The 22901-nt window shown below is 33.6% G+C and overlaps 1 protein-coding gene across 1 annotated transcript; it reads left to right on the top strand.

Moving 5' to 3' along the window:
• Positions 1–70: 70 nt before the first annotated feature.
• LOC132545364 (HEAT repeat-containing protein 6-like) lies at positions 71–21993 on the top strand. Its single transcript, XM_060209045.1, has 24 exons — positions 71–241; positions 749–856; positions 1425–1565; positions 2340–2458; positions 3673–3787; positions 5372–5467; positions 5925–6380; positions 7113–7235; positions 7814–7890; positions 9011–9137; positions 9641–9740; positions 10653–11184; positions 11466–11547; positions 12914–13000; positions 13706–13840; positions 14772–14894; positions 15333–15457; positions 16157–16317; positions 16802–16878; positions 17257–17334; positions 18057–18278; positions 18618–18765; positions 19593–19703; positions 20053–21993. The coding sequence occupies exons 1-24, from the start codon at positions 71–73 to the stop codon at positions 20103–20105; spliced, it is 3567 nt and encodes a 1188-aa protein (XP_060065028.1). The 3' UTR covers positions 20106–21993.
• The last annotated feature ends 908 nt before the right edge of the window (positions 21994–22901 follow it).

Below are 22901 nucleotides of genomic sequence, written 5' to 3'. Positions count from 1 at the left end.
TCTAGACTTATATTAATGGAACATTTAACAAACCAAAGAAGCCTCGAAAATAGTGAGCCGGATTTGCAACATGGAGGACGCAGACGGCACTGGTACTGAAAGAGAACGATTTTTCCAGTGTTTCACGCGTTTGAATGGATTCCATTATCGCCAAGATGATGAAGCATCGAGAACAAACTTCAATTTACTTTTGGACGAAATTAATTCAATGGAATATTATACACGGATCGTCAGAGAAGATGTATGCTTTTATAGTTCAGAGATGATAAAGTGATGACTGAAATGAGTCACAGTTATAAATGGACTTTTTGTTTATTAGCAACACAGAAACAGCCTTATAAATTACTTTAATCGGACAAGTTATTTAAACTAAACAGTTGCATTCGCCAATAATTGTTATCATTCATAACGCAAAACACAGCTGAATAACTATCATCACAACCACTTTATCTATGGCAACGCACGATGGGTTGTCTGGTTTTAACGTTGCATTAATTTCCAAATGATCAAATTCGAGTTGATCTTGATTATTAAAATCAATTATCTCTAGGCCAGTTCAATATTTTAGCAGGTATATTGCAGTATATACAGATATTTTAGAAGTCATTCGTAAATTAGAAAAAAAAACATGTAATCATTAATTAAAATTATTTACTGAAACATGTTGAAGAATTTTGTAAATTAGAGGAAAATATTTGAATGTCAGAATACATTACTTATATTTATCTCCTGGATGTTTATTTTGTAGGAGGCCAACAGACTTATAACAAAGTTTTGTAGTGTTGTCCCTTTGTATGAAGAAAGATTCCTGGTTAAAATTTGTCAAGCCATTTTCAACTTTACAGCAAAACAGCAGGTATAGTTAATGAGTGTGAATTAGTCTGACTGTGAAAAAAAGTCATTTTTTTATTTCAACAATTTCTGTCAGTATGCAGATGTGACTCTCACTTTTTATAGGACAGGAATTCTGACATTCATTGGCTCTAGACCATGATAAATAAATTGATAGATCTTCAAAACTACAGGTTCATTTGATTATAGAATATATGTATATTTCTCGCAATAACTTATACAGTATATTTATATCTGATTTGTTGTCACTTAAAACAGATTGTTTAATTTCTTTTACTATGTAAACAGATTTTGTATATTGATTTGTGATGTTTCCAGAATTTTGGAAAATTTCAGTCATAACTTTCAGCATTTGGATTGGGTGCTGAAATAAATAAAAATACATGTAATCTTATTAAAAACAGTATAATATATCAATACCCCATACATCCTACGTTTGTAATATTTTTCAAAGGAAAGTTCATTGACTTGGTTTTAATAAAGCATCCTTTTGTTTTAGTGATTGATTCAGTATAACCTAGATGTGTACGACCATTATGAAAAATACAATGATATTAATGAAATTATTTCAGCTGAAGCTTACAGTTCAGACGCTGCATTTAGTGACTGAGTACCTGATATCAGCTCTACAGAGATGTCAGCCCTGGACTCGGTCAGAGATTTTATTGGCTCTGGGGGCAGTGGTATATGAATGCTGTGGACAACTCACAAAGGTACAAAAAAGTGTTATTATCAAATTCAAAATAGCATTTAAGATATCATTTGTCAGATTGAATCTTCACACTTATATGAGGTGAGGACACAGATCTTTCGAAAGCTATAGTTACCTCTAGTTGTCTTCTTAAATAAAACCTTAGGAATCCAACACAAAACCTTTGACTCAAAGTAAGGAAAAGATTTATTGGATTACAGGCAATCTGAAATTTTTATTTTTTGATATTTTGACAAAATTGGAATAGATGTTGCTTGACATATTACAAGGCATGGTTTAATGCTTTGTAAATATAGTTTTTACAATTTTTGTTTTTTTACAACTTTTCTCCTATTATGACTCCTCATTATTGATGGCATATTGATTTCAGACCAATTCAGCTGTTGAAGTAAAATATCTACCCTCAGTGTAATTTTTTTACTGTTTCTGCTGGCACCTTGTATCTCCATTGTGATGCTTGGCTAGGTGTGCACTTTGACATAACATTCTCAGATATTGTCTTTTAGAGAGAATATGGGATATTCAGATCAATTAATGTTTGTTAGAATCCAGAATAAGTTTAACTACAATTACCATATAAGGTAGTCTTTTTCACATATAGGACATCTTCTTCCGGTTCAATCCAAGGGCCACAATCCAATATGGCTGATATTCGAAGGTTTGCTTCAGTCAAAATGCATAACATTAAGTCATTTACCTTTCTTATTGTTGTTTGCAAGTATACAGGAAAATTATTTAGTTATAGAGTGTGATATCACAACACGTTTTCTTACAGTACCATGACACACTGCTCAACAAACATCATGGTGTACTGATTCCACTGTTGTCGGAGAAGGGAGGTGACGAGGATGTCTTACGAGGGGTCATCCAGTGTATTGAGAACCTGACTATAAAGTAAGTCCAATTTAAATACATTGATATTAGTTATGGGAAATCAGTTGAAATCCATAATTGATTATAAGTTAAAATCGAACAACATTTCTGAGGTTGTTAATCAATTACATAATCAGCTGACTGTATGTTCAATATTCATAGCATTCACTGTTGCAGTAATATTTTAAATTTTTGTAACTTTAACCTAAAATACCTCACTTGCCTGGAATTGACACAAGAATGAATATTATGGCCAGTTGGCGTTTTTATTATGCATGATATGAATATTGTTTTTTGCTGAAATATACGAAAATATTGAGGTACCAATGATCCATTTTGAAAAATTGTAGTCGATCATCATAAATAATTAGATAATCGATTATATCCAATCATTGTCTCATCACTAGTTAATATGCCATGCCAAGCTTATGATTTGATTTAACAGAATCTGATAGTTTCCTATGAACAATGCCAAAATCTTTAAAATATCTGGATGATGACCATATTTTGTAATGTTATTGAGTGGTGAGCCAGACTTCCCTAGACGATCATCACTTTTTGTTATTTATAGTTTTGATGATTGTGTTTAATGTTACAGAGTGGCGGGCCAGTCTTATCTAGAGGATCATCACACCTTGTTATTTATAGTTTTGATTGTGTTTAATGTTACAGAGTGGCGGGCCAGTCTTATCTAGAGGATCATCACACCTTGTTATTTATAGTTTTGATGATTGTGTTTAATGTTACAGAGTGGCGGGCCAGTCTTATCTAGAGGATCATCACACCTTGTTATTTATAGTTTTGATGATTGTGTTTAATGTTACAGAGTGGCGGGCCAGTCTCACACCTTGTTATTTATAGTTTTGAGAGGATCATCACACCTTGTTATTTATAGTTTTGATGATTGTGTTTAATGTTACAGAGTGGCGGGCCAGTCTTATCTAGAGGATCATCACACCTTGTTATTTAAAGTTTTGATGATTGTGTTTAATGTTACAGAGTGGCGGGCCAGTCTTATCTAGCTGATCATATCACATTGTTTTTTAAAGTTTTGATTTTGATTGTGTTTAATGTTACAGAGTGGCGGGCCAGTCTTATCTAGAGGATCATCACACCTTGTTATTTATAGTTTTGATGTGTTTATTATGTTTAATGTTACAGAGTGGCGGGCCAGTCTTATCTAGAGGATCATCACACCTTGTTATTTATAGTTTTGATTGTGTTTAATGTTACAGAGTGGCGGGCCAGTCTTATCTAGAGGATCATCACTCTTTGACATGCTTTGAAGTGTTTATGAATATTCTACATGCTGTCCCAGTAACAAAGATGGAGATGAATACGCAGTGCAAGGTGATATAATCACTATGATGTTTTGTGTAAAAATCTACTTATCCAAAATGATTTTTATATTTTCTGATCAAACTTGGTTCTAGGTATAGTTGCAGACTCCAATATGATTCAGAATATATTTGTATTTAATAGGTATTTAAGCTCGCCACTTCCATCCTTGTCACTCTGGTGTTGCCATTAGATTTTAGGTCATCTGACCTGCAAGGTCAAGATGACCTTTTGCTATTGTGCACTGTCTGTCATCACGTGCCGTCGACTGTACATAAAGTTTTCCTTTAAAACAATACTCTTGCTTAATGACTTTGCTGATTTTAACCAAATTTGGTTTGAAACATCGTTTGGGGTGGGGAATTAATTCTTGAATTCAGAAAGTTGATTCAGCTACTAGGGACCTGAGTTCCAAAGGATAGTTAGACAATACAATGCTTAAAAACACTACTTTTTCTAAATGCGTTGTTAGAATTCAACTAAATTTGGTATGAAACATTTTTGCATGTGCATTATTATTTCTCAGAATCAAACCCATAATGGGAAAGTTAGTCCATAATTTTGCTTCAAAATGCTACTATTCCTTAATACTTGAATGGGTTTAGACCAAATGTGGTCTGAAACATCATTGTGAATGAGGAATCATCTCTTAAGCTCAGACAATTAATTCAACCTCTAGGGATCTGGAGAAAGGGTCCATAATGGGAACATTAGTCCATAATTTTGCTGCAAAATTCTACCCTTCCTTAATGCTTTGAAAGGATTTAACCAAAGGTGGTCTGAAATATTGTTTTTGTTTGGGAATCATTTCTTAAATTCAGGAAGTGGATTTGACCCCAAGGGAACTAGGGGCAGTGCTCAAAACTGAGAATTTGCTTCAAAACGCTACTCTTTCTTCATACATGGGTAGATTTTAATCAAATTCAATCTGAAACATCATTGCAGGTGAATTATCATATCTTAAATTCAGAAAGTTGATTCAGTCCCTAGGGATGGGGCTCTAAATGGGAAAGTTAGTCAAAATTTTTACTTCAAAAGGCTGCTCTTTCTTAATGCTTAAATGGATTTCATTCAAATGTCTGAAGCATCATCAAGGTTGGGCAATTAAGTCTTAAATTTAGAAAGTTGATTTGAACCCTAGTTAAATGTTCAGAGTTTGGTGCAAGTGATGAAATACAACAAATTGCATTAGGACAGTGATATTTTAATTGAGGTACCCATGGGGTTTAAACTATCCTTTTCTAGAGTTGATTTAAAGGATTATTAACATGCTTTGGAGCTCAGTTTTTTTGTATCTAATTAAGATTTTGATGCAAGTTAAGGAAGACACTGGCACATCACACATATTTTGTACCAAGGTACTGATATTTGGTATTGGATCAGTGTTGAATTTAATCCTCCTTTCATGGAGTTCCACCAAGGTGTTTTAGAAAGAAAAACTTACATTTTGACATGTTCTGGATTTGTAACTTTTGCATCTACCTCGTAATGTGAAGATTTTGGTGCAAATACTAAAAGAAATTAGTACATCATTTTATAATCATACTTTGATATTTGGAATTATTTTGCTTAATCAGATCATATTTTGTATTTAAGGTGTTGATTTGTGCGTTACGAGGTCTACAGAATCTGTTGGCAGCCTCCAAGGTGATGCCAACAGATCAGCTTGGCTATCTACTAGCTGGAGTCCGAGTAAGTCAGTTTATCAAGTCATTAATCTAAAATCATGTTGATGGGAAATTGATTTGAAATATCATTAAAATCACAATACTGTATATAAACTGTTTCTGGTGTATTGTAATGAATTTTATTTGGCATCATATTTTAAATTTTCTGCAATAAGGCTGTGTTTATATCAAAAATGCTTCCGTTTATTGTTTAGTGACCAGAAATGTTCAGCTTTAATGATTTAATTTTTCATCTTACCAGGATAATAATTACACTGCCAAGAGTTAAACTTTATCCATTCTGCAGATGAAAAATAATTCCTCAAGGAGAGTGACCCAAGGTCTCCATGATCCTTTCCAAATTTTCCAGTGATGCACATTTACTTTTCTTGCAGCAAATGCATTTATAGCTTTCCGATATCATCCATTATTGTTTTTTTATACAGTATTGTTTTTTTTTTTTATGTCTTTTCGAAATTTAGACCTACATGTTTCATGGTGTGTCCAGTTTGCCAGTGAGTGTTCCTGAGCGACTCTACCCCACACCTCTTAGTCAATATGCTGTGCCACCTTTCAAACAAGCAGCTGCACAAGGGGACCAAAAAACAGAAGAGGACACCCAGGGTACAGCTAGGTCACAAACTAGTAAAAAAACAAAAAAGAAAAAAGCAAAGAAATCACCAGAGAAACAGAGTAAATATCAGGATGGTGATGAGAAGACATTGACCTTAGATGGAGATGTTGTTCACAGTGAAGGTCAAGGGTCATCAATGACTGCTGGATTAGAAGTACCAGTTGACAACAGGCCAGTCTGGGCAAAGATTAGTAGTTCTGATTCAGATTATTCGGACACTGATGGAGGTCAAGGTTCAAGAATGAGGTCATACCACACAAAGGTCAGGCAGTGTGCCCTGGCCTGTTTACATACTGTGATAAAGGTTGGTATCACAAGTTTGTTGGATCAGAAGTTGTACGTAAAATTCAGTCCTTTGTTATATTTAGGGAATATTATGCTTGTTTTTATGGAGATTATATCATTAATTTTGGTTTTAACACAAGACAAATTCAAATGTTAAAAGGAGAAAATTCATTATATATGCATATAAGCAAACATGCTATCCTCATTCTAAAGTAATTGGAGTCTAAAAGTGATGTCATTATCGAATATCAATAAAAATTCAACAAAAACGAAGATCTACACAATTTGTTTTTTCACTCATATGTTTTTAACTAATCAAAACACTCTTTTCACCTATTGACGATGTAAAAGCTCAGTTCACTTTCCAGTCAAGTTGATTTGGATCAGGATGTAGGTCATGAATTGTTTTTCGATGCCAAATTTATGCATGGAGACTCATTTTAAACCCTGTAATAATGATGTAATCAGATTGAATTTCAATAAAATCCTTAAACTCTTTGAACTCATTTTGCCAGTGGTGCTTAGGTTTTGAGGAAGTAGAATACTTATTAAAATGTACTTTCTGGTTATTTTTGCATTTTTGCGCTGTATCAGTCCTAATAATCAAATTTGAAAGTTCACTGTAAAAGATCAGTGCTTATGTTTAGACTTCTAGCAGTGGAAATTGTTGTAAATGGGCAAATTCTATACCCCACTATATTTAAGTAAAATCAGAATGTCAACCATCTTTTCAATATTAATTTTTGTACAGACCACTGACCGTCGTTTGATGTTTGGATACTGGTCATGTTTTATTCCGGACTCCAGTGCAGCAGGAAACAGTCCACAAGTTCAGACTCTCTTCACTATTATACTTAAAGATCCATCACCAAAGGTAGATAACTTCAGGTCAAAGATTCCCTTTCTTATGATTTAATACTTTAAGAAACTGTTTGCCATCTCTGTTCACATTTCATGTATATGGGATCTTTAATGAGTTTTCTTTTCTATGAGATTTTATTAATCAATCATCAGAAGGTTTTAATTTGTGCTTTTTGCTAGCCTTGAAGAGCAAAGATTGAAAATTTCAAGACAAATCTGATATGAAATGAAAATACATATATGATACTTTTTATCACAATACTCAGCCATGAATTAATGTTGTGGAAAACAAAAATGAAATAGAGGCAGCCTCTTTGTTGTGCCATTTTCAGTCTTTGACATATTATCATTGTCCATATTATGAAATAATAAGTTAGATTGGTACAGCAAATGAAAATACCCCCAGGGTATATTACACAAGTGACAAAAGCATTACATGGCAAATTCATTGGATAATAGGTCTATGATGTGATAAATGATGATATTTCTATGAGGAATCATGAAGGTATGATGATTGTTTACAAAGTGTAATGTTGGCTTTTGTGAACTGTTGAGAACTATAGTTGATAAAACATTGTATACATGTTCCAGTGTCGTATGGGAGCGCTCGCAGCACTGACTGCCCTTGTAGATGGAACGAAGACATTCCTCGCTGCAGCAGAGGACAGGTTTGTAATATTCTTTCAGTTACAACAGATTTTGTGTCATATTCAATACAAATACAATGTTGCTGTTTTTATTTGCAAAGAGACTTCCTTGCACTACTGTACCAGCTTGGGCTACCATCTCTGTTTTGGCACTCTCACTATTCAGAACTTGTTGAAGATAGGATTTGAAACTCTCTAACATTCTCTTGTGAAAAACATGAATTCATGCAGATATTGAATAACTTGTATATTATTATTTACACATTGGAGTTTAATTTTGACCTGGATCTGAAATTAATTTGCTGCTGATGGCCAAATTTTGATACTTTAAGTGAGTTTTTACAGCATTTAGGGAATCCTTTGCTTTTCGTGGAATTTCTTTAAAAGACAAAATGCTATTGATTACCAGATCTGAAATTCATTGTGCTGCTTAATTTAAAAGCCTTTGGAATTTTAAAGCATCTGAAATAATATTTGTGTGTATTTATTTGATAGAAATGATTTAATTACCATCACATTTGTATGGTTGCTAACAACATCTATTAAATTAGTTGTGCATGATATCATTCATGTTTGATTTTGGGTTAGGTTAGAGAGCCGAATTAGTAGAAAATAAAAAAATAAAAGAAAATATGAAACTTGCCAAATGTTTAAATAGGGCTATTCAAATAAAACTTTTACATGTACCTGGTATTCATCTCAAAGATTCCAAAATAAACTATCATTATCCGAAGCTCGGTTTACTTCTATACAGATTATCATTGAAATTGCTTGTTTGGTATATGCTCCCATGGCAAAGCCTGGAGTCAGTCCTGGGATAGAATACTATGTAGATGTTTTACTATATTAGCCCTTACTTGTTACTGCTGATTGGAAGTTCTACACTCAAGAAGGATACCATGCTTAGTTTATGTGTATATAAATCATACTAGATATGATTTATTTATAGATTCAGTTTTCTAATTGATATGATGAGATTGTAGATATTCTCTGCTGAAGGAATACTTTGGTTTATAAATGGATGTACATGTAAAATCTCTAGCTAAATCCCAATGCTTAGTCAGATTTCTTTACATTACTCAGGCTTTGTCAGTAAAATGCCTGTTTAGTCCTTAATCCTTTGATCCTTATTTTCCTACAGTGAACAGACAACAGCCTTCACTCCATTCTCCTCCATTCTTGGATCGACTATCAGGGAATTGCATCGCTGTTTGTTGTTGGCTCTAGTGTCAGAAAATTACCCCCTCACCCTCACACAGCTTATCAAGGTCAGTAGTAGCACTGCCACTGTCATCACATATCAACAACTGGATACTGGATCCAAAACTGATGACTCAAATGTGGGAAAAACAGACATTTTATTCCAGTGCATGTCTGCCTTGAGATATCGAAACAAATTCATAGAAAACAGATCACTTGTTTAAAAAATTTTAATTCATGGGTTCACAGAATTTAACAAATCAAAAATTTAGATGAGGATTGTTTTTAACTAAGTCAGTTATGTAATGTTAAATTATTCATTTGAGTAAGTCATTTGGTAAAATAATTCAAGGAATACATTTTGATATTAATATTCAGTAATAACTTTGATACATGGCCAAATGCATACAATATTATGATATCAAAAAATGGATTGTCCAGATTTTATTCAAACTGCAAAATGAGATCAGTTAAGTTCAAATCAAGAATCCCCCTTATTGATTTCTAGAAATTGAATCTTATTGCGATCATTGTTGATTGATGTCAATATATAAAATTTTCTGTCCTCTAGTGTATAGCAATCCTGATCAGTAATGTACCATACCAAAGGATGAAGCCAGGACTACTCTCTAGAGTAATCAAGTTGGTCCGAAACTTTCTCAACCACAGAGGTAAGTACACTGGAGTTGTGAAAACTTTCCAGAGTGATCAGACTGGTTTGAAACTTCCTCTAACACAGATGTAATTACTCTGGAGTCTGGACTACTCTCCAGATTAATCAAGCTAGTCTGAATTTTTCTCAACCACACAGGTAAGTGCACTGGAGTGTGAACTACTCTCCAGAGTGATCAAACTGGCTCAAAACTTTCTCAATCACATAGATAAGTACACTGGAGTCTGGATGACCCTCAAGACTGATCAAGTTGGTATGTAATTTCTTTAACCATAACATTACCTAAGATGGAAACAGTTATTAAGTGTCCATCAGAGCCTGGAATCCCGTAATGGCAAAAACTTTAATAATTGTGATCATCTTACCAATAGATAGTACAAATGTTAACCTTTTAGTGAAAAATGATAAATAAAGACATAATATTGCAAAACCAAAGTTATTTTTGAAATTATGCTGCCATGAAAGTTTTGAAGGTGTTTAAATATTCTCATTAGATCATTTATACAAAAATGAGAGTAGATCATGACTTCATCAGTGGCCCCTCTATCTACACCAGGAGTAATAGATGGCTACATATACAGTCATTACAGAGGATGCTTACTTAATTTAATATAATTTAGTTCTTTTCACATTGAAAGTATTGTGCTAAAATAGAACAGTTTCTGCATATTTATATAGGAATGATTTTGTACGTTCAAGTTATTTATTGTGCTAATTTCCCCAAAAGTGGTTAAGTGCTAAAATTTGATTGTACATGATTCAGTATGTAAATTTAGAGATTGTATTTAGTGAAATATCAGACTTACAATCATTAGAGCAATGGAATTTCAATTGAAAATCTTAAACAGTATTTTTGATTCGCTTGATTCACATTATCAGCTTAATATCACTACACATGAACTTGTTACAGATCCAAATGTGCGAGTAGCATGTCTAACGTGTTTTGGAGCAGTAGCTGCAATCCAGCCACCACTGATGGAGATTTGTCACATCATTCAGCCGTCCAGACCTCCACTCTCAGCATCCATGTCGCAATCGTCAACTACCAATCAACAACCAGGGGTTTCAAACAGCCAATCAGAACCTGAACTTAATAGTAACCAAGGAAACCATTCTTCAGATAATTCTGACAATTTGAAATTTGGAAATTCTTCAAATGATGGACTAGTCAAAAACAAATCTCCAGGGAATGTGACCCCACCTGTAGGTCAAGGTTCAGGGTTAACATCCCCTGGGACATTAACTCCTGTGTTCTCGGACAAATTACTACAGGCGCATGCTCGAGACACTTCATGGTTGATCAAACTTTGCATGAAGAACATACTGCCTTTCACAGATCACCATGGCGACAGATCAGAGCCTCATTTTGAACCACTTCCTGTTAGACTGGAGTCCCTTCAAGTACTGGCTCACCTCACCAAAGGCTACTTCCCTATCATCAGGTAGGTAACATTTGTTTGGGTGAAGTTGAATATTGTAGCCCTTGCTGGGTTGTTAGCTCTCAACTTTTTGTACATACCAGGATGATGAAATAATCAAATATGAATACCAATACTACATGTTCTGTTTTTTAGGTGTTCTAATTTTTGCTATTTTTGAGGATGAAAGATAATGTCACAAAAGAATATGTTCTCTTTCCTTTCAAGCCAAATCTATTTATCATTCCAAATGTACGATTGAAAATGATGTTAGTAAATAACAGAGAGTAAATATCTTGTTTCAGGAACAGTTTGGCTGTACTGAGGGATTTAATACACAAGTGTATGCAGGACTCAGACCAGGTGGTCAGGTTACATACAATCAAGGTAAGCAATAGTGTTTCTAGAATATAGAATTCAAAAGTTACATCTTGCAATATTGTGTATGTTTCAGTGAACTTTTATGTCATCAAGAACTTTGTCACTCCCAATTTTCTGTGGGAAACTCTTCTTATTATTTGTTTCTGAAACAAAACACATTTGAAACTGGTTGTCTCAAAGTCGCTTGAGTCAAAATTCTGTTTGAATAAAAATAATTTTCAAGTCCTGATTTTTTCCCTTCTATATCTTTGTAATTTTAGTGCGGATGACTCAAATTTCATTGAGTCAAAATTTCGTTTGAGTCAAAGCAATTTTTCAGTTCCTTAATTGTAAAGCAGGGGAAAGGTAATTTGTTGTATCAAAATTAAATTTTGTCAAAACATTGGCATGTCTACTGACGAAATGGGTCAATATATACACAAGAGTAGAAGGTCACCTGTGCATAACACATGGCTAGTTACAGCGTATCAATCCATCATGCACACAACTTGGTCACTGGCAATTAACTACCAGTTTAGTTATCCAATTAAAGGTTGGCTTATTAATCAGTGTCACCATCCTGTAGCAGTGACTTACCTGTATGTTAAAATATAGTTCATAAAATTGATTAAAATGGAACTGTCAAACCAGTACAAACTTCTTGATGAAATCGTATCCCCACACGTCCAAAAGAAACTAATTTCGAGCTTGTTAAACTAAAGGACTGTGATCGGGCACTTTGTCAGATTTAGTGTTTGGACAATAAAGTGCTGAAACTATTTTTCTTTGATAGAGTCTATATCAGTGTGTGATTTGTTAGGTCTAGAGCTTGTACAATGTTTTCTGTAACAGGTAAAACCTTTCTAGTGCCACATTTTTCATACCCGTATGTTTATTTATTGATAATGAAGTCGTATTGATATGATCTGTGGATTCATACATCCCTACATGTAGCATATCAGAAGCAAATTTTAATTTCGTTTTATGTCTTTCTGTAAAATATATGTGATGTATATATGCTTGGTTTGTAAGGGTATTGAATATTGTACACGGGTTAGAACAATGTCAGTACAATTGCATTTGATTGGAGTTGTTATTACATGTTTTGTTATTTGTATGAACAAAAAATGAGAATATGAGAAAGTAGGATAAATCCATTTGTTTGTTTACTGCCATTTCAAATATCAAGTTAAACTGTGCTGTTTGCATGCTATTGTAGCCCTACTTCATTCAACTGTTATCAATGTCAGGAAACTGACATCGTCAACCTTATTTATACACTTCATTTCCGTCGAAATACAGATAAGTCAAAATATTTTCGACGGTCCCTTGAATTTTGAGATAATGAGTGTCAACTGTATTGTCAATTTATTATTTGGAATCTGTGTTTCAGCTGCTGGATGTGTTGACACAAGTAATACTACAAGATGTACAGGTAGCTCAGAAGGATGGACCAGAGAACAGAGTCAATGTAGACATGGTGAGAGATAAATAGGAATTAATGACATCAAAGCTTTTACATCTCTTTATATTGAATAAATGTTGAATAATCTTAGTAAGAAACTTCAAAAAAAAGTTTCTAAAGTCATGGACAGAGTCAGCATATTATTGAAGAATTAAGTTACAAGGTCATGGTCAGTTGACAAGGTCATGGTCAGTGTCAGCATCCTTTTTGAAAAAAAAGTTTCAAGGTTATGGTCAGTGTCAGCATCCTATTTTAAAACAAAAATCACGGTCATGGTCTGGGGCATCATATCTAGCTTTAAAAGAGGAGATACACAATTTTCTTTTGTTAAATTTCAGTATAATTTGATGTGTTGCCTTTGTATATATACCCAGTTGATACAGTTAAGATAAATAAAATCTTATTTTGATTGACTATGTCCTTGTTGATATTGAGACAGTAGCATTATAGTTATACATGCATTTATATACTGAGAGTACAATACTTAACTTCAGCAGTATGATATTGACTACAATATCTGTGATTTCTGTTCTCTGTGAGACTCTAATATGTTGCTTTATGTTAACTTTTATAAAGAGTATTTAATGAACTTAATACCACAGTATTGTGTATTCTTAGCAGACAAGTTTCATAAACATCTTCAGCCAGCCAAATAAACTGAGGACGATTTTTGAAGAAAATTTAATTTTTATGTGAATTTGATTGTGTTTTCTTCTCTAGGCAAAGGAGTTCTGGGTTTTCATGCTGATGGGACCCTTACCCAACATATTACAGACCGAGGCAAACAACGCTGTCCGAGCTACAGCATGTGACTGTATATCAAATGTCGGCCCAGAAGTGTTTGCTATTTTATCAGTAAGGAAACCTTTTAACCTTTTTATTCGGAAACTGTTGTTTACACTAGGACATGTCAACTGACCAAATTTACAAAAAGTAACAATCCTATTAGAGACATTTTTGGTCAGTTTTTTTCTGGCAAAATAACTACCCTTCACTTCCCCACAGAGAAAATTCACAAGCACTTGGACATTGAAATGAAATCTTAGGTTTTCTCTTGCCATTTTTGACACTGTTAAATTTACAGTAGGAAGAAAATTTGATTTAGGAAAAACTTATTTACTTCAAATTTGCACATTTATCTGAAATTAATTCCAGTGTAGATACTAAACAGCTCATGGACTTATAGTAATAAAATCTCTTAAAATCTGTATCAATGGTTTATAGAAAAAGGAATCAAAATATTTTGTTATCTGGACCTATAGTAGAGGCAAAATCTATTGAATTTGCAAAACATTTTTGAGGCAATGACTTCAAATCTAACACTGGCTAGTTGGAACATGATGTTGTGTGTTGTTCAGTAATGGGGAAAGTGCTGTGGTTAGAAACAAATAAAATTTTGCCTTTCAGTCGTATTGTTGTTTCCTTATTTTCTTATAATGAACGACTCATGCAATATTTCCCCTTTTTTTGTTATAAGTGTATAACAGACTACAATGTAATGTATATAAGGAACTGATTCTCTTGGTCTTCAGAGATTCATTATAAACTTGTTTTACTATAATTTTACAATTTGTTTTGCACTCACAGGATAAACCACTGCTTTTAATACCAGTTTTACGTACCAGACAATTCTGAAAATCAATGATGGCAGCCTTGCAGAATCTTTGATCTTTTTGCAGAAAAAAATTGAAAAATCCTAAGTTATGTAATATGCCTATCCTGAGGACCTTTAAATTCTCAAGGAAAACTGTGCATAATACATGGTTTTTATGGTAATATTTTTCAGATGGACAAGAGAATTCTGTGTATAACACTGGTGCTGGGCCTGACATCTGGTGATGACAGGATCGTACGATCAGCTGCTGTCAGGGCTGTAGGGGTGTATGTCCTGTACCCTTGCCTGAGAGAGGTTTGTAATATAAATCCTCTATCATAATTCAAATTTCACAACAATAGTTCCTCCAATAGTGTATTACTTATTGGAAACATTGGTACATGTACTTCAGTACATTTCTTTTTTCAGAAAAAATGTAACTGTTTTGCTTCCAAATTTCGATTTTGGCTATTTCTGTAAAAAAAAAATTATTTAAAAAAGCAGAAATAGAAATTATGTCAAAAAACTTTCAGAGAAGGAAGAAAGGTATTTAGATTTTGTGTTGTACCCATAAATTATGAAAGCAATCATTTTAAGACAACTATTTTTAGCTACCAAGCTACCATACCATATCAGGAATGTGAATATTGATGTTGATACAGCTTATAGCTTATTAACTTTTATTCTAGTCTTTCTGTATAACTAATTCTGTATTTATTTAGATTCTCACCTTGAATGTAATTTATTTTTCAGGATGTATCTTTCATTGCTGATGCTGCCAACTCCATTCTGAAAAGTATGACTGACTCAAGTCTGAATGTGCGTCTGAAGACTGCATGGTCGCTGGCCAACCTCTGTGATGCTTTAGTACTCAACAAGTTAGTCATAATATATTCCATTCCTAGTATAGATTAACTTTTCTGAATTGTGAATCTTGAGAGCCACAATGTTACAGCAACCATCTCAATCTCATGATTTCTGTATTTCAACAAATTTGCATCAATTTACTGTCATGAAACAGCCATTACAGTATACTGTTACACGACCTCGAGATTTGTATGGTGTACATCAAAGGATCAAACTAGTCTCCTCATCTTATCCACAAGGTGTCGCACAAGGAACCTTCAATTTTGCCATGAAATGTTCCAGGAGTGCAGAGAGCAATAGCGATCATAACTCCTGGAGTATTGAGGATTTAGGCTTAAACATTTCTCTTTTATAATTACAGTGAAAACTGGTTTGATATGTTAAAGTGATCAAATTGATTATGAAAAATAAAGATGATGAAAGCTTCAGTATTTCACATCTGAAGTATATTTTATGAAAGGTTTAGTTAAACTGACAAATAATCTAAGAATACTTCAGAAAATTGCTGAAAGCTTATAAATCTCTCCTTTTTGTTTTTTTAAGCTCTGTGGTTTCTTCATTGATTCAAAATGATCAGTTCCCCACACATTTATATCCCATAGATTTATTCAGAGAACTTAACCTAGAAGTCAGTTCTAAAAGTACATTTTAGTGTGTAAAAGTATTATATTATGTATTCTCTAGACATTTATCTTGTATCTTGTTTCCAGGACGGAGGGTGATGTCCAGTTCCTTCAGGACTTCTCTAACATGTTGCTACAGAAGCTTTTCACCACGGCAACGCGAGCCTGTCAGGACAGTGATAAAGTTCGCTCTAATGCTGTTCGTGCCCTTGGTAACCTGATGAGGTATCTCCCTAGAAGTAGTCTAGGTAAGCCTATCCATTAAAATTAACATTCACTGTTTATTAATAAGCCTACCAGGCAGTTCACAACTTTTCTCTCACATTACTTTTTGTCTTGCATTAAGACCATGCTTAATACTGTAAAGGTTGTTTTTTTCAATTGTTAAAATTTTTTTCTGAAACTTGATGCAAAATTAATTGTTTTTGTAGAAAGTATGAACATGATTGTTGTTTGCTTTAATTAATTATAATTTCAGAGGATCTTTTTTTCAAAATAGTAAAATAGCAAAAATAACACCCGTTCATATTTACCCTTTATTATCAAAATATCACATTGTACACCTTAAATTTAGGTGGTGATCAGTTAAGGTGAAAGTGTCAATGGTCGTATTTGACTAATTCTTGTTTATCTAAAAATCACCTGGTATACTAAATATGCATGGGAGTAGAGGTAGTCATGAGTTACAGACTTCAAAAAACTATAATTAATGCGAGTGGTTTTACCTTACAGAAAAATGTACGTTTAAGATACCTGTGGAGGAAGGTGTAAAGGCTTTAGTGAAAAACATAAGCTCTGGTACTATGAAGGTAATTGTAATCTCTGGATATCCTGACAGGATTGATTTTATTTATCAAATTTAATCTGTATCCTCAGTTGACCTCAAATATTAAATGTATTTTAAGTTTTGGTGTTGAAGTAATGTCCTCATAATATGAAAAAAAATTCAAAATAGGAAGAAATGTAACAACTTCACATGTTTCTTTTGTCTCCAATGATTATCGGGTATGACTTATATTCAGTAAGATGTCCATGTATTTGGATATGACTGATATTGCACATGACTGTTTACACTGAATATGACTTGCCTTGATTACTGCCTACATTAAATGAATACTGCATTAAATATTACTAGTATGGAATATAACCTAAAGTATGATTTAATGCATTGTTGTCTGTGTGTCTAGGTGCGGTGGAATGCCTGCTATGCTGTCAGTAACTTGTTCAAAAATACATTACTGAATCAGGCCAGCACTGAATGGATGGTAGGTGTTCATTTCCATTCTCCTTAAAAATGTGGATGAGTCAGTTCAGATTTACAACACAGCTGAAGAATCTGAAATCTAGTATAATGAAAATGAGAAATTGAGCATTTTTGAAAATCAAATGTCATGTTATTCAATAGAAAGATAAAAAGAAGTGAAGTTTTAGTGTCACATGCTTTTTGTTAAGGAGTTGATATTTAGAAAAACAGGTACATGCTATGTGGTTGTAACAAATTAAATATATTTAGATATATATGTAAGTGTCAGTCACCGGTAGATCAAAGCTTGGTTATTTTAGAGAGAGATATTCAGCTTTTCAAAGGACATCCAGTGTCTATCTGTGTTTTATTTAGTTAAAAAGACTTTGATGACAAAAAGTGATGAAATGAAGATTGTTAACTCATTAAATTAAAGGTTACAAACAAAAAAATGACAGATTTAAAAGAAATACAAAATATGATGGTACATCCGTAAGGAATACAAAAAAATTGTTATACATCAGTAAGGAGCACCAAAAAATTATGTTTATTTTGTGAGGAACACAAAAAACATTGACAAATTTGATTTGTAAGGATCACTTGAATCAATTGATTTTTTTCATCTCAGTAAGATGTTTAGAAAACATTCATTATATAAATGATGCTATTTGCCAACATTGTTGGATTAGTACACAAGGCAGCAAGTCAAATTAATTTTGTTATGAATTATATCAATCACTACAGCGAGACATCATTCTAGCCTTGTGTGGAGTTGTCCGGGACTGTAAAAACTTCAAGGTTCGAATCAATGCTGCTCTGGCCCTTGGTTCGCCGGGTGATCGTGATCAATATGGAGATATTACCCTGTTTCTGTCAGTGTGGGAGGCACTCATCCAAAGTCTACAGACTGCTGAGGAAATCACAGATTTTGCAGAATATAAGTACAGAGGAAATCTCAACAATCAGGTCAGATGTAGATAAATGAGGTCAGATGTAGATAAATGAGGTCAGATGTGAATAAAAATATGTGCTTTGTCATTGTCCTTTGAGCTGCTTTAATGAATTTTTCAGAAAACGACATTTTTGAAAAGGTTCATGCAATGTTTTATATATATATATCTATATCTATGTTATTATATCTCACTTTACCTTACAAGGACAGATATACCATATTTTCTGGGTTATGAGCCGCATCTTTTTTACTCCGTGGTTGGGCTTTCGGTTTATATACCGATGCAGCTTATTTTATAGACGAAAAAACATGTTGTAAAGCCTGCTTACATCAGCTTATGTTGATATTTATAGATATGTACCACAGTCCTTCACCTGGTTACGGTGACACAGTTCAACGACCTTGATAAAGTTGGGGAACTTCTGGACGCAAACTTCGACCTCCTTCTTGACTACTTAGAGAAATTCCAGAACTCTCCACAGGAGAAGAAAACAGAATTTGGTAAATACAACATATTTGTGTGGCATTATAGTATTCATGGACACAGGAAAGTCTGACAACATGTGTTATTTGACCTCACAAGATATCAGTAGGTGAATGCTTGCACTCTTCTTAGTAGGCAAGAAAATTATCTAGTAAACTATAGCAAGCTGCTGCTGCCAAATGTTGTAAATAAATTGCACAGGTACCTGTTCAGGTGTTTGTTAGATAAGTTTTTTGACAAGCTTTTTCTTATAATGTCATCAAATAAATGAAGCCGTTATATAATATTTGAGTGCACAGTTTGTGGGATTGTGGTTCTACATAACTAGGACACATGTATCCTATATATCTAGAGGTTGAAATGAGGTCAATATCACTCTTAAACATAATCTGTGACCTTCACACTTTCCAAAAGGTCAGTGGAAAATATAACTATATCACACTTTTTAGAAGTCAGTAAAACTTACTATTCATTATTACTTCCCCAATAATCAGACCTTATTTCAGCTCCCGAAGCAACAATTTTCACTGGGCAGAAATATTCCTCCTCTTCACTCAGCCATGTATGCATAATACTCCACATCACATATAAGTGAATTTCCTGCCTTGGACACGTGTACCTACACTTTTAATGATGCAAGATTTTCTTGTCTAACCAGTAGAATGTATCCCCTTCTTTAATGTTTGTGTGAGGTTACAAGACGATTAATATGACATGATATTAAGAATTTTACAATATTACATCAGCAATGGAATCCATTGATCTCTCAAAGATAACATCAACAAATCATATGGAACTGTGGGATAAATCTTAATATAAATGCCCTTGTCTTTTTATAAAACAGAAACAGAGTGTGTGGCAGCCCAGCAGAACCTGACCATGTTTCGTAACAGTAAGCTTTCACACAGACAAAGTAGAACTGTGGATCGTCTGGTACAGCTTGCCTTCTCTGATGGTAAGTTCGAGTCGAGGGCAGGTTTTCATACAAATATATGGTGCCAGGTAATTACATATTTATTATGGAGTTAATGTCAGTTTTGACAAGTATGTGTAAGGATTTGAAACAAATGAAAAAAGTTGGACTTTGCTTGGTAGGATTATATTATGGATGGGAAGGAGGCAGAGGTTGGGGAGTTGGTTTACAAGTAATAGAATTGAGCATTATGGCACCAAGACACGTTTCAAGTTGACAAATAATATAAACATATATTACATTCAAATTTGATAGTTTTAAAATATCAAGTAAATGTTTGTACTGCTTTTTAATCCTGCATGATATTTATCTACATTTGCTTTGATTTCAGAATTTGTGGAACGTAAGCATGAAAAGAGTGCATTTGTCCAGATCTATGACTAGAACCTTGCTCTGAAATTCACCAACAATTAGATGTGTCAATCCACTTTGGATGAAAGATAAAAAGTCATTCAGAAAGTGTTATCATTGATGAGAAACTGAAAATCCTGACTGTTTTAAGATTCCTTGATTTAACAATTTATGAAGTTTTAGACAGTGAAGTATACTTTTTCATGTCGAGATCTATATTTGGTTGACATTTGAATAAATCAAATCAAATAAAAATTAAGTGATTTAAAAGATCAAGTGTTGATTTAGGAATAAGTTAAAAGACATTTAAAAGATTCAGAAATAAGTGTATTTTGTAGTGCTTAAAAAAATTTGGCATAAAATTGATGGTAGGAGTTTTAAATACAGACTATTTTTTGAACGGTACATTTGGGTTATTTCAAGTCTACATTTAAACCATTCTGATGATGGATTCACTTCCATCAAAAGATATTAATGATTGAATATTTTCATTATTTGTTTGTATGCTATACAAATGTACCCATATCTTGGTCTGCTAAGAACTTGAGAAATATGTATTGAGTACAGATATACAAACCATGTTGCTTAAATGATGAGAAACATTGTCAATAAGATGTGTTCAGAGAGTAAGAAATGAATGACAAATGCTATTTACTTGTAACTGAAAAGAGATAGAAGTAGCAATGTCTGTTCAGTTTTATTTTGAGAGAGAGGCATGTTTATTTCACTGTATTTGAAGAGAAGCGATAAAGTAGGAGAGAGAGAAAGGAAACAAATATTCACCGCTTGAAAAAGTGTATCATGGTATGAAGATGTAATCTGAGAGAGAGACTGGAGACTGAAAATCTGTGATAGAAGTTGATTAAAGGTTGAATTGATTAAATATATAGAGAGAGGCTTAATTTCAGACTAATGTGCTTCTTCCATGTGCTTCAAATGATGCCAAGATTAAGCTGTATTATTCATAGCTCAAATCCTGTTATCCTGGAGTTGATTTTGTTGTTACAGAACACATACTGATAGAAGCTGCTTTTGTTTTAGTGATGAGGCTATTTAATAGCAATAATGATTTGTTTCCTGGTAGTGACAAAATGACATATGTACAACTATAATGATGAAATTGATTTCTTTTACAACAATTGCAAAGCAAGCTTTTCCAACTTGTATTAATCACACTTGTTGGCCCGGCTGTGCGCGTGAGGGGTCTTACTGTGGGAGCAAACCGGAGTACCCGGTGAAAACCCATGTGGTCGGACAAGTGACCCCTTACCTTTTCACATCCATTCCAGCAATTGAATCCTGGATGGCCTAGGTGAAAGGCGAGTATGTTACCACTGAGCCAACCGACCACCCTGTGCACATATAATACCTAATACATGTGCAGGGTAGAATTTCTGTATAGTTTTATAAAGACCAGACATGGAAGTTGCATGTTTCTTTAATAGTAAGTGTCAGGTCATCAGTCTCTCACAAGATTTCTTCAAGTACATTTTGTATGAAACTATGTCAGGTAGATCTGTAATGTATGTTATACAATGTCTTAAAGTCCAAGTCAAGGTCCATTACTCTATAATAACAATAAGTAAACTTAGTTCACTACAATTTATGTACCATGACCTCTGCTCGTAGTTTTTGTATTGACTCGACTTGTGATTCGTAGTCTCAAATCAATATCATTATTTTGTTTTTGTGATGTTGATAAGAGTTATATTCTGTGATTTCTGTTTTCATCATGCAACACAGTTGTGTACAAACCAAAAAAGGTTGTTTCTTTAACTTTCAAAAACCTGATTCACAGGAAGAAGGTTCCCATTTTAAATCCTTGTATGAAAATCTATTGTGATACTGAAGTTTGGATGCAATATCTTGTAATGTGATATATATTTTACTGGGAAAGTAAGTAATAAACAATATGAATCACCATGCTTTTCTTGTTTCTCCATCGCCTCTCCCAAACCATTGGTATTTTAAAGTTGAAATCTTCTTACAAAACAAGGCATATTATTTTTTTTTTTTTTTTTTTTTTGGGGGGGGGGGGGGGGTGGTGGTGTTGTGTTGTGTTATTTGCCACACACATGATCCAGTTTTATATGATTTACCATTACTAAGGTTACTAAGGCATCAATTGTAAATGTTGAAATCACTTTTTCTATTTATGGTTTGCACAATATCAATTGCAACCATATCCTTAATAATTCCCATTTAAAAATTTTTTTTTCAGTCCTCTTTAATAAGGGGATTAAATTGATATTATTTGTGTGATGTTATGTTTCACAGGAATTTGTATACTTTGGCAATAGCAGAGGAAACATGACTTATGACAGGTATTACAAAACAAGGCATATTATCTTTTTTGGGGGGGGGGGGGGGGGTTGTTATTTGCCACATACATGATTCAGTTTTATATGATTTACCATTACTAAGGTTACTAAGGCATCAATTGTAAATATAAAATAAACAGTGAAATATTATGATGCAATATTATGCAGAAGAACAGACAGACAGACATGACCCAAAGATATTCCCAGTGGAATGACTGATAAAATAAACACAGAGAAATATTATGATGCAATATTATGCAGAAGAACAGACAGACAGACATGACCCAAAGATATTCCCAGTGGAAGGACTAATAAAATAAACACAGAGAAATATTATGATGCAATATTATGCAGAAGAACAGACAGACAGACAGACATGACCCAAAGATATTCCCAGTGGAAGGACTGATAAAATAAAACACAGAGAAATATTATGATGCAATATTATGCAGAAGAACAGACAGACGGACATACATGACCCAAAGATATTCCCAGTGGAAGGACTAAT

The sequence above is a fragment of the Ylistrum balloti genome, unplaced genomic scaffold (genome assembly GCF_031769215.1).
Source record: "Ylistrum balloti isolate Yb309-2 unplaced genomic scaffold, AGI_CSIRO_Ybal_v1 Utg369844, whole genome shotgun sequence".
In the NCBI taxonomy this organism is placed as follows: domain Eukaryota; kingdom Metazoa; phylum Mollusca; class Bivalvia; order Pectinida; family Pectinidae; genus Ylistrum; species Ylistrum balloti.
Note: the sequence above shows the minus strand (reverse complement) of the source record. Positions and strands in the feature narration are given on the sequence as shown.